We start from the raw sequence: 13,848 nt of genomic DNA on the forward strand, positions 1-13,848 counted from the left end.
CAGCTACGCCTCGGCCGGCACAGGGGGCGGCACCACGCATGTGTGGCGCTCCCGGGCAAGGAAAGTCCTCGACTTATGACTGGTTGGGTAGTCCTCGACTTAGGACCGGTTGGGGGTCGCATTAAAAAGGTTGAGAACCACTGCTGTAGATCAGGGGTCCCCAACCTATGGTCCACCACCCTGTACTAGGCTGTGGCCTATTGGCCACTGGGCCGTGGGAATAGTTGGCGAGCACCCCTCCAATTGCGATAGTGCTGCCACATGGGCGCTAGCAGCCCCATTTGTGCATGCGCAGGGGCGCTAGCACTGCCACCAGTGTCATGCAGGTGCCAGCGGACTGTTTGTGCATGTGCATGGGTGTCACTGTGGCTGTGCATCCTGCTTGTGCATGTGCGCTAGTGCCATGTGCATGCCCATTTGCACATGTGCACGTGGGCTGCATGCGCGCACATTTCCTTGCTTCTCCCTTTCCTTCTGGGCCAAGCCAGAAAGGTTGGGGAACTCTGCTGTAGATAACTAGGAACTGAACTATTAAGAGCTTTATAAGTAACATCATGAATTGCAACCAGAAGCCCACTCGCAAGTCAGTGCAGTTAACAGAGCAGCATTTTGTGTAAGCAAGAAGCACCCATTCTGCATTTTGGATGTTAGCTTCAGACTAATCTTCAAAGATAACCTTCAAGGGTAGCCCCATGCGGAGCACTTTTTTATGCTGCCTTTGAATCAGTCTTAACTTTTCCTAACTGCAGAGACTGGTTCCTGCAATTTCTTTTTCAAGATTTGTCCAAAGTAGTTTTCCATTGCTTTCTTCCAAGATCTGGGATTGACTGGTCCAAAGTCACTCTGCTACCTTTAAGCTTAAGGTAAGACTGGAACTCACAGTCCCCCAGTTTCTAGCCTCTTGCTTTAACTACACTAAACTGGCTCTTGGAAAACATATTACAATAGTCCAAATGGAAAGTGACTAAGGAAGGAATGACTGTGTATGGCCTGTTCATCACGAAAGGAAATAATTTGCACACCTAATAGATCTGTTCAAAGGCCCTCCTGTCCACAGCTACTACCTTCTCACTGAGCAGGAGCCCAGAATCCAGGACCCCCAAATTTTGTACTGGTTCTATCTGGGGTAGCGTCACCCAATTAGGGTCACAAATACATTAGGCATAATTGTTTTACATTAGTTATTGATCAATACACTGGATAACAAATATAAACTCATGGCTTTGTCATTAAAACTAATTTAAAATTAAGTAGGATGACCAAACATAGGTCCTCCTATGATCTATGACCAAGCATAGGTCATCCTTTGTACAAAAATCATGATACAAATGCCAATTACACATCCAATCATTTTTACCAGAGATTGCTCAAGGTACAAACCGAGCCGGATTTTAAGAGTTGTATTAATAGTATGCCATCTGTCAGGATCTCGTTGCTATTTTAATTGATTACCCATACATTTTTTTTTAAAAAAGCACAATCTTTTATTAAATCGAATTGTGAAAATGCCTCCCAAACACTCCAAAATGGGGAATGAAGAAAAAAGGCGCCATTCACAAGTCTTCAAAGCAAGCCACCCCGTGCCCGTCTGTCTAAGCGCAGGACGCCGCAGCCAGAAGCGAAACCATCGGACCTCGCTCCACTCCGCTCCGTCTGTCCCAAGTCCCAAATATACAGGCTACAGAGGGCGGAAGTTCAGAAGACGGCCCTCCCCGCCACGTAGGTGTACGGAACACGTCGGAATCAATATTAACCGCGCAAGTCAACAAGCACAAGTCACGGATGGCTTGAAGGAGGCGGTGCAGAATCCAAGGGTGCAGAAGGGGAGAGGTTCCGCAGGATAGCAAAGGCGCTCCTTCCTCCTTCCTCGTTCGGGGAGGGCTGCAGGGCTGCAAAGCTTAAGACTCGTCGGGCTTGTCGGCGGGCGGCCCGCAGGGTTGCAGCATCTTTTCCATGAGATTGAAGCGGACGCGGGCCTTGCTTTCGTTCTCGGCGACGGCGAAGTAGTTGAGCAGGTCGAAATGGCCCATGTAGGAGCAATAGGAGTCCCGGTGCTGGTTCACCAACCACTCCCACTTGGTGGTGTCGGCATGGCCGGTCCCGATGTATTTGGACTGCAGGTGCTCCAACTGGCTGTGAATCGTGTAACGGTCCGTCATGATGCGCGAGAGGTTAGGACACCACCCCGAAACAGGCAGCCGCGCGCCAACGTTCTTTGGAAAATGGAACCTGAAGGAAAAGGCCGCCCTATCGTCACTTCCGCTTCCGGCTTTATGACCCGCATGTCGCCTGGCGCCAATGTTTCCTCTCTAGCCTCTTTCGATTGCTATGATCATAATTTTCGTGAGATGGGAAAGGGCGGGCTTTAGATCCTACGAAGCCAGTAAGGGTTGTTCCCGCCTTCTGTTTAAACGAATGGAAGGGCCGGTTTCCTTTTTAATTTGAAAACGTCAGTACAAAAGAAAGACTCGAAATGCATCTTGGGGGTTGGAGTCTTTGAAGAGGAATTCTCATGTGACATTTATATCTCCTGTAGTAGTTTTCTCGGCAGCTCTACAGAGTGCTTTGGTCTGCCACCTTCTGGGATTTTTAAAATGATTTTCTAGCTCATGGACAGGAATTTCAGGATAGTCTCTTAGGCAGAAGCTAACCAGGCAGAATTTTGCTTACTGTCTCAGATAACTTCCCTTGTGGGAGATTAAAAATTCTTAGTATTATCTCTAGATTAAGTTGGATGGTTTGTATAGAGCAGTCTTTCAAAGAGAATTACTATCTCTTCATTCTTACTATTGAATGCATTTATCTGTTATCCCAAATCACTATTGTGCAAGCCAGGTCTTCATTTCTCAGACTAGCCAAGTATTTTCACCAGGATTTGTTTGAAAGATTTGAAGCAGTAATTTAAAAAAGTATCTCTGAGCATATACCAAATGTTTACTGTTAGTTTTCTACAGCCAGATCATAAGGATTTGGTTGTAAGGCTATTCCATTTGTAGGAGACAGCTTCTCCTATCGTCCTTTTGTTTTGATACAGGAGCCAAACCATGAAAACAAATGTGTTTACAAACCTTTCATCAGAGCAAACAATGAGGATAGATAACTACTCTAACTTAATTACTATATTTTAAAAACGTTTTGAAATGTTGCTTGGATTACAAGCATGTCTGTCTCTGTAGTTAAAAAGAATAGCTGCCTGATGTCATAATTTCCTACTTTGCACAGAAGTTACAGTAATATGCGTGTGCATAATTTCTGTGCCTTGAGAATCAGAACAGATTTATCAGAACTGTGTACTACAAGTTGGTCCCTTTGAGCTAATTTGATAGGATATTTATATGGGCTGTTTTTTTTAATAGTTGTTACTATATTATTTTAATTCTAGTATATATTTTTGAATTACAAGTCATCCAGTCACTGATTGAGATGGGAGAGTATAATAAATAAATAAATTTGTGTTTTTGGATGGTAGAATGCTGAGTTGTAATATCTTTTTTCACACTGGTAAACAAACTTGTACACACAAAATTTTTTAAAAATATTGTTCTTTACTCAAAATATTTTACAGTTATAGTTTCAATATTAATACATCCTTCAGTGCAATATTTTCAAAAAATTTTACCATAACAGTTTCAATATTAATAAATCCTTCAATGCAATATTTTCATTGCTACAATGGAAGATAGTGAGAAAAGATTCTTCAAGCTGCCACATCTATTTGCAACCTCATTGAAAGATTTACTAATTGGACCTAGCAGCTCTGAAAACTACGTGAATTATTTCTCTGTTTAATCAAGGACAGTTTAACTTGGGAAATAATTCTAATTGTTTGAATCTAACATTTATTTCAAAATTCAGAGCTTGGCCAGATGAGAGAAAATATACTCCTGTTTTGTTATATGCATCTTCCTCACTGAGTAACTATGTTTTGACCAGGGTAAAATTACTTGTTTTGTTAGGCCTGTAAAACAGGTACTGCGAGAATTCTTATATATAGGTTTTTTCTGGAGTATGGGACAAATACTGGTTATTGTGGGCCAAATGCTAATTGTCTTTTGGGCTGGAGCACTACAGTATTTCATTAAAATCAGGTGTTAAAAGTCTCCAATTTTGGCACTAGCTTTGTACTAGTTTCATTAAAAAAAATAGCATGACAGCAGGTGAGGAAGAGAAGTGATTAAAAAAGTTAAGTGCATATTAGACTGCAAACGTTTAGTGATTGTATTTATGATAATGTAATCATGTAACATTGTTTGGTTTAGACAGGAAATGTCAAGAATCTATTTGTGTGACCAACTCATTTGCATATCATCTCAAAATATTTTGTTATAAAATAACAAAAGCTGTATTGATCATCCGGGGAAATGAAAATTGGGAGGGAACACAGTTAAAGCAAAGAGATCTCAGTTCAATTAAAGCCTCCTTAAAATCAGTTAAATTAAATTTTAAGCAACTATCTGTTTTCATTCATTTCAATGGAATTTTATTAAAAGTTTAAAATAGTGGTTTTCTTGAATTCTAAAAGTTGGAAGGGATATCAAAAGCCATCTAGTCCAAACTCTTATTGGACTGAAGTTCCTATTTTGAAATTAAATGTAAACAAAACAATGTTAGCATATGAAAATAATATACTTCCCAGCTAGAATTAAATAGTAAAATAAAATACCCATGTTATATTAATCCCAGTGTAATAATAAGCAGATAACTCAGAGGCATTTTCTTCAATAAAGTAATGCTTGTAATGCCTGACAAATAGTTCACACACATTTTCATACTACACCAGATTCAATATTTAAAAAATAATTTTATCTCTGGGATGTGTATGTATTATATTAGTATGTATGTATGTTTGTGAGTCAAAGGTGAAGAACTTGCAATTCAAGGATCACTCAAATCTCTCAGCCTAATTGCAAATAACGTCCACAAGCAATCAGTTAGATCTCTGGCAAAAATGATCCAACCTTCCACAGTAGCAATTTTTCTTTACAAGTAAATGGAACAAAAATAAATAAAACTAATAAAATATTTAGTCTTTTATTTAGATATAAACATTGCTTCAACCAGAAAATAAATCTTGTTGAAGCAAGTGATTGAAAGTATCAGATTATCCCAAACTTTCCCGATCTGACACCCAATATATTGGAACAATTGTCTCCCTACATCTGGAGGGTGCTGGATGCCAAAAGCTAAACTACTCTAGTACTGATTTCTTTATTAATTTTAATTGGTGCAGATCCATGTGAATGCTTTGAATTCACAATTAGATGCACTGATATGAACACACTTTCTGAATTAATGGGTAATATTATCTGCACAAACTATTTACTGTTACATCTCAATTATTAGTAAGCAAAAATAATTCTTACTCTGTATAGAAGTTTGTGTTTATACAATTGCCAAGTGCTAACTGTAAAATAACCTGCATGGGAAACGGCTCAAATCTAGTTCGGTAATATTGAACTTCAAAAGGAGAACTAACTCCTGTTGTGGATTAGTTAAAAGGACAAAAAAAAGACACAGTTCCTAAAATCAGATCCTTCTTGAGAAATACAGGCAATCTATCCTTTCTGCAGAATAGCAATAAACTGAAAATCAAGTTCTCATTTTTAAAGACTGTACAAACATGAACTGTTTGTGGGAGAGTTTCTTTTCTCCCCGCCTCCCCCCGGCCTTTTTATCACATTCTGTTTTTTTCCTAGGTGACCTGATTCCAAATCAGAATTTATCCACTTCTTTTATCCCACACACACTTTACCCATACATCTGTAAAAGACTAGTATTTGGGGAGTACGAGGAAGAATTGGTTTGTGAGTTTCTTTTACAGGAAGAAGACAGAACTTCCTGCTAGCAGAGTGCATCTATCTCTGGCTGAAAACTCCTGATTTAATCACCCGAGTCTTTGATAAAAGGATCAGGAAGCAGATGGAATGAAAGAACCTAGGGCAAAGTTTCCCTATCTTGGCTGTGTTAAGATGGGTGGACCAACTCCCAGAATTCCCCATGAGAGCTAAGGAATTCTGGGAACTGAAATCCACCCATCTTAAAGGAGTCAAGGTGAAGAAACATTGACCTACAAAATTGCTTTGAATCCAACCAGACCAGGTTGCCATGGTCTATGAGAGCATGATATAATCCAATGGGCTGTCTCATGATTAGGAGGTAAAGCTAGAATGATGACTCATGAAGTGATAACAAACTTCTCTTCCTAGAGTAAGTAATCCTGCTGTCTATGTACCTCAGGAATGCTTAAACAATGATATAACCGATACTAAAAAAAAAAAAAAAAACAGATGAATGTCTGGATCCCAGTTGAAACAATCACAAGGAGCCTTAGTGGGCAACCTCAATTGGCTGTGATCTCATGGTCACAAAAGGCAGAACCTCCGGGGGAAAAAATATTTACCCACAATTTCCATGTGAGAATAACCCTAACTATGGTTTGGTTTTCCTTCACTTTATTTATACTTCCTTGGTGGGGAAAGGGTGTTCCTCTCAATTTTATTTATAAAAAAAAATGTGTGTGTGTGTGTGTGTGTGTGTGTGTGTGTGTGTAAAAACTCCATACTTTTCTAAGTCCATCTCAACAGATAAAATATATATTAATAACTTTTAAAAAATCAAACAATATAATAAAAAAAATCTTAAACGCATATGATGGATGAGTATGTGTTTGTATATGTATGTGTAGATCCACATGTGGGTGTATTATAACAATATATTAACCCTGAAAGAAGAATATGAAATCTAGTAACCACAGTCCTTAGTGGCTGGAAGTAAGCTTCTGATAGGACATTCCCCTGTAGGAACATGAACATCTGCTTGGGAGAACGTGTACAAAATCCAATTTTACTTGGGATTAATTCTAGATGGCATTTCCTGACACCACTGCTTGCACTTAAAAGCACACATAGACAGGAAACCTCCAATTTTTCTTGAGCTAGGATTTTTAAAGTATATCTTACTCTGTACCATTTCCCTAGAATTACTGTACATTCAGGATGTAATGAAAATAAAGAATTCCACATTTCTCCTGCCTAAACAGGTTTCTTCTCTTTGAATCTGATGAACTTTTTAAAGACTCTGATTGCTGGGGAGGGGCACAAAATATTCATTTGAACACATTGGCTTTCTTCTTGCTGGATCCTACATGACTTATTTTTTTTCCTTCATTGTATTTTGTCCACTAAATTATTGACTCGGTTATTGAGAATGTGTTGTGGGAAAACAAAAATACTGAAATAACTCTTGTCAGCATCTGTTTTGCGATCTTGAAGGAAAAATAGGGCTACATTTGAGTATAAGTGTATTCCCCACTATATGTGGGGCCTGAGTAGCAGCATCTTTTCACTTTAAATCAGTGGTTCTCAACCTTTTTAATGCCGCGACCCCCAACCGGTCGTAAGTCGAGGACTACTCAACCAGTCGTAAGTCGAGGACTACTCAACTGGTGCAGCACCGTTTGCAGAATGGGACTTTTGGCAGGCTCAGCAGGGCAGAGACAGCCTGGACAATTCCTAGTGGCTTTTGAAAGCCAATAGAATTAGACTCTATTCAAGAGAGTCTATTCTATTGGCTTTCAAAAGCCAATAGAATAAAAGGGAGTAGCACAGCTAAGGAAAAGGGGGAAAAAATGGCGGCCTGCGTTGTTTGGTGACCCCCGTGAAATGGTCGTTCGACCCCAAATGGGGTCCCGACCCACAGGTTGAGAACCACTGCTTTAAATTGACTCAGAGAACAATGAACTAGCTAACCCAGTGATGGCGAACCTATGACACGCGTGTCAGTGCTGACATGCGTAGCCATTTGGGGTGACACGCGCAGGATTTCATGCGATTTTATGCAATTCATCCTCGGCTCCTGCACGCCGAGGATGAAAGAAATTTTTTTTTTTTTTTTCACCACGGAAGAGAAATCCCCACGGATACCTGGCGGGTCACCAGGTTATGTGGGACTCGAACCCACTAAAACTCTCCCATTATGACTACCGCCTCCCTAGAGCAACCGTACCACTACGGCCTTGGATCCAGGAAGGATGAAAGAAATACGCTCTGTGCTGGAGGAACGGGGGGCGGGACGTGTGATCTCTCCCACCCACACTCACTCATTCACTGTGTCCCTGCCGCAAACTTCAGCCTGCGCCGCCGCCGACTGACAGGCAAGCACAGGCACAGCCCCTTTATCAGTGCAGGGGCTGCTGGTAAGGCGTGCGTGCCGTGCGCACACACTTCATCAGCACGGCTGAGAGTATGTTAGGGAGGACCCCCAGGAGAGGAGCGCAAGAACAGTGTGCGCCTTTCTCCAGTCAGGCCGCAATTAGTGAGTGCCACACAGTAAGGGGGACCTGTGAGCGCCATTAGCAGCAACTATTGGGGTGCCATGGACTTGTAATTGCCCACAATAACTGAGATAAGTGAGGGGGAGGCTGTGTTAGGCTAGTTAACCCCTAATTGGCTAACAAGCTATCTATAATTCTATCTGCTGTCACTGGCCCACTGATGGAGCACCCAAAAAATAAAAAACAAAGGTTAAGTAAAGGGAGTGGTAGCAGCAGTGGCTGACCCTTTCAAGAGACATGGAGCGAGATGTATGGTATTATAGAAAAAAATGGCAGATCATTTTGCGTTCTATGTACTGAAACGGTAGTAAGCAGAACGTGGAATATAAATAGACATTTTGAAACTAATCATTCCCAGCTCTTGATAAAAAGTGAGGATGAAAGGAAGGAATACATTTCCAGGAAGCTACACCTTTATAAGAGCCAATCTAACTCCATCCTTAAATTTATAAAAGGCTGTACAAATTTAACATCTGCAAGTTTGAGCATTGCTCACTCCATAGATCAGCATGCAAAAGCACTTAATGAGGGAGAATTTATTAAAGAAACTCTCCTAAGATGTGCGCCACTTCTATTTCACGATATGCAGAATAAAGATGCAATTATTAAGAGAATATCTGAGTTACCACTCAGTAGAAATATCATAAAAGACCGAATAATGAGACTGAACACAAACGTACAACATCAATTAAAGGGAGACATAAGGAATTGTAAATATTTTTCCATCTGTCTTGATGAAACTACTGATGTCATGTCACATGCTCAGTTGGCCATTATTGGTCGATAGTCTGATAGTCACACAATGAGAGAAGAGTTGATAAAGTTAGTATCAGTTCCAACAAGTACATCAGGAAGCGAAATATGTAAGGTTGTTAGCAAACATTCTGCGACCTAAGCATTGATATCTCTAACGTTGTGTCAGTGACGACAGATGGTGCCCCAAACATGGTGGGGAAAAAAGTTGGATTTGTGAAATTGTTTACAGAAGCTATTGGACATCCGATTGTGCATTTTCATTGTATTATCCATCAGGAGGCTTTATGTGCCAAGGCAGGATTCACTGACTTAAATGACTTAATGTCAGTTGTTACAAAAATAGTTAATTTAATAGCTGCTCGCCCCCTTCACAAGCGAGAATTTTCAGCACTTTTACTGGAGGTTGATTCCACCTACAGTGGACTGCTGATGTACAATAATGTAAGATGGCTGAGCCGAGGCAAGGTTCTTGAGCGCTTTGTGGAGTGCTTTGAAGAAATTAATGTATTTCTTGAAGATAAGGATCTGGGAAACTTTCCTCAGCTCAATGATGATAAGTGGGTCAACACCCTGATGTTTTTTACAGATCTCTCTGTTCATGTTAATGAACTGAACTTAAAGTTACAAGGTTTTGGCAAAAGTATTGATGTTATGTTTGGATACATAAAAGCTTTTGAAAGTAAAGTAAAAATTTTCAAGCGAGATGTGGAAACTAAAACGTATAAGTATTTTCCTCGAGTACAAAAGCATTTTGAGAAGGCCAGTGCAGCTGTACGAAATGAAGTGGAACTCTTGCATATGAAGTGCCAGCATGTTTTAGACTTGTTACTTGACCAGTTTACTGATAGATTTAGTCAATTTAGAAGCCTAGAACAGACCATGAGAATAATTAAGTATCCTGATGTAGTAGTCTACAATAGTTTGGAATTAAATGGTTTCCAATGGACGCAAATAGATGATTTGGAGATGCAGCTTGCAGAATTTCAGCATCTGGGCTCAGGTGTTTGTCGACTTGAGGTCAAAGCTTGAGAATCTGGAAAGGGGCCGCTTGGAGAATCAAGATGAGTGCCACTACAAACAGGAAATTTGGAGTGCCTGGAACAGACTACCAGACACTTTTAGCACCCTGAAAAATATAGCAACAGCTTTACTCACAATTTTTCCTTCTACGTACTTTTGTGAGACCTTATTCTCAGCATTAAATAATATCAAAACCAACAAAAGAAACAGATTGACAGATGAGGTTAGTAGTGCTTGCTTGGGCCTGAAGTGTACAAAATACCAACCTTCAATTGAAGATTTAGCCAATGAAATTCAGCAACAAAAAAGTCACTAATATGCAGGTTAGTTAAAGAAGTCGCCCTCCCCCTCACTTATCTCAGTTCACGGCACCCCAAACAAGTTCAATAATATCAAGGGCAACATACGAAATCGACAGATTGATGAACAAAGAAGTTACTAAGCAGGTATGTTAAATAATTTGTTTGTGGTTTATTAAATACAATTATATATTGCAATTATACATTTTTGTAGTTTAAACTATAAATTGCGCAAAATTGTGTTTTTTTGTCGAAGTGACACACCACGCGAGTTATGCTCGATTTTTTGCCGAATTTTGACACACCACGCCGAAAAGGTTGCCATCACTGAGTTAACCAAAGCTTCCTGAGTTTCTGAGAAACACAAAACACTCCTGCTAATTATTAAATCATCCTCTTTTTCATACTTTCACATCTGTCTAAAATAAGGTGTGGCTGCTCTAACAACTTCATTAAGTTTAATGACTATTAGCAGCTGCAGTTTTTTGTCAGCTTCTAGCAATTCAAAGAAAGATGTTGGGTGCACCCAGAATGTTGAAAGCATTTATTTTGAATAATTTTTCATGTATGCTAAGTCAGTCCTGCTGTTGAGTGAAAATGGCAAAAGCAACTTAAAGAGAAAATAAAAGGCCTTCAGTGGAGAACAGAATGGAATTCCGAAAATCAACGTGGTTTCCATTGTTGGACAGAAGGGTGATCTTACACAGTGTGGCATGTACTTATGGGTTCTAAGTGGGCATAAAATAAGGCAGACACCTGCTTTTCAACAGAAGCAGCTAGCTCTGCCTAGCATCAGCTCATCATCACTCCTAATGGAAGTCAGAATTTTTCAGCTATACAAAGTGACTTTTCTGAACTCTTTTGAAACACCTTCCGATCATGACACGTCATTGTTTAATACTAATTTGGACAGAAAACTGTCATTAAGCAATGTGGTTGCAAGTTGAAAAACTACATAATCATGCCATGTAGGGACAGCAGTTCCAGTAGTACCAGTTGCTGTTTTTAACTGAGATCATGGAGGTCATTAAGTGAGGAGCTTATGTGACTGCATCTTTGAGGTTTCTGCTGGCTGCCCCATTGATTTTGCTTCACATATGTCAGCAGGAAAGGCTGCAAATCATGAGCACATGACTGTGGAATGCTGTGATGATTGGAAGTGTGGGCTGCCAAGCTTCCAGATTGCAATCACATGACCACAAGGGCTCTATGGCAGCTAAAACATTGAGGACTGATCATAATTCCTACTTGTTTAGTGTCATTGTATCTTTGAACAGTCACTGAGTGATCATTAAACAAGGATCCTCTGTATTACAAAAGTTTGGAATTGCTTTTGAAAATAATTTTAAGCCTTTTCAAATTTAGCCTCTTACATAATGCCAGAACTATATACCTGTCATAGCAAAACCTGCATGAGCAAAACCCACAGTGCCTTAGGCTTTTGTTCATCAATGTGGCTGGTGGTTGAACATTCTCATCCCCAGGTGCAGGCAACTGGGAACGCACGCCAGGTCTTAAAATGTACTGCTAATGAGTATAGCAGCAGGAGATTATGATTGTGATATGGCCAAAGCAGTATTACCATAGAGCTAATTACAAGGGCACAGGAATAGATACAGGTAGTCTTCGACTTACAACAGTTCATTTAGTGATAGTTCAAAGTTACATCACTGAAAAAAGTGACTTATGATTATATTCCCAGTTACAACCATTGCAACATCCCCTTGGTCATGTGATCAAAATTTGGATACTTTGCAACTGGTTCCTTTTTATGACTGTTTCAGTGTCCCGGAGTCATGTGATCAGCTTTTGTGATCTTCTGACAGGCAAAGTCAATGGGAAATCCAGATTCACTTAAGAACCGTGTTACCAACTTAAGAACTGTAGCAAGAAAGGTCGTAAAATGGAGCAAAATTCACTTAACAAATGTTTCACTTAGCAGCATAAATGTGCTAAATTGGGGTCATGTGTCGAGGATTATCTCTACAAAAATCTCTGGCCAAGACAAAAGGATTCCTCCTCAAACAGTTCCAAAACATTTTGCCACGTCAAAAGATAAAATGTTGCCAGCACCCTCCATCATGTCCCAGGCTGAGAGGGTAGAAAGTGGGCCATGTGGCACACCGAGATGTATTTTAATAGAAATGTGCATCTGGAAGAATTGGAGAGTAAACTAATGGAGCTCTTGCTCCTTCCTCCTGCAGCACATATTTAGGTATTAGAGCCGGAAGTGGCAGTCTCACTCTGCCTAACAATAGGCCAGCCTTGAAACCAGTTACATTTTCATGGCAAAGATATTCTGCTGACTGGAATTTGAATTCCATTTGGATTTTTAAGTAAGTGTAGATACTTTTAACGTAATGTATGACTCTTCCTCCCTTAACATTTGTTGTCTTCTAATTAAAGAAATTGATTCCCTTACTCTTTATATTCCAGTCAACAAACCTTTTAATCAATTTAATTATACTTGCCCTCCTATAATTAAAGAATTTGGTCTCATTTTGGTTTTTCCCTGTATTCTGAGCAGACCACAAACACTGTGTGCTTTATAAGTCTGGTTTTTAGGGACCCATTATCGGGGCAGGAAAATCTGATCTAGCACAATGGTTCTCAACGTTTCTAATGCTGCGACCCCATAATACAGTTCCCCATGTTGCGACCCCATAATACAGTTCCCCAACCACTTATACATCACCAGGTGCCAGGGGCGTGGCCAAAGAAAAGGGGAAAAAATGGCGGACAGCCTTGTTTGGTGACCCCCGTGAAATGGTCGTTCGACCCCAAATGGTCGTTCGACCCCGACCCACAGGTTGAGAACCACTGATCTAGCAGAAGGGAATTGTTGCAAATAGATCAAAAATATAGAGAATGTAACACTGTAAATGTCTTCAACAGATGACACATATGTGCTCTTTTCCTTAGCCTCCCCCCATAGGAATAAGTCTTCTCTTAATTTTATTTATTTAATTTATATGCTTGTTTATTTATTTCTATAAGTCTTCTCTGCAACAGAAAGGAGAAGCACACAGGTTTTGAGGCACAGGTCAGTACCATTTCCTGCCTGGTTAACAGAGACAGCCAATTTTCTGTGTTAGCTACTGTTCGGAATAGGAATTAAGATATAGTTTCTTGTTATGTGCATCCAAGTCTCTGTGGAGTTGTAGTCTAGTTTGTGCCTGCTTTGGGTAAGTCTGACATCCATCATCCTGTCTCCTCTTCCACACTGTCTGTTTTATTCCCCCTGAAGACTTAAAACTTGTTTCTCCTAAGAAACAACCTGAAAGCCATTCCACTCCAAATCTGTAATCACTACAAGCTTGCACTTGTTTAGCATGGCATGTCACTCTAGTCACTGTTGTCTGAAAACCTGGTTTATGATTAGAACATTGAACACAGCAAATCAGTTATTATGGAATTCATGGCTTAGCATGATGAATTTTG

The 13,848-nt window shown here is 40.1% G+C and overlaps 1 protein-coding gene across 1 annotated transcript; it reads right to left on the minus strand.

Annotated features, from left to right (window-relative positions):
* Positions 1 to 1,459: 1,459 nt before the first annotated feature.
* SF3B5 (splicing factor 3b subunit 5) lies at positions 1,460 to 2,261 on the minus strand. Its single transcript, XM_039346837.1, has one exon. It carries the CDS (start codon positions 2,157 to 2,159, stop codon positions 1,899 to 1,901), a length of 261 nt encoding a protein of 86 aa, XP_039202771.1. The 5' UTR covers positions 2,160 to 2,261; the 3' UTR covers positions 1,460 to 1,898.
* Positions 2,262 to 13,848: the final 11,587 nt, after the last annotated feature.

Source organism: Crotalus tigris, unplaced genomic scaffold (genome assembly GCF_016545835.1).
Source record: "Crotalus tigris isolate CLP2741 ecotype Arizona unplaced genomic scaffold, ASM1654583v1 scf7180000018030.5226217, whole genome shotgun sequence".
Taxonomy (NCBI): Eukaryota; Metazoa; Chordata; class Lepidosauria; order Squamata; family Viperidae; genus Crotalus; species Crotalus tigris.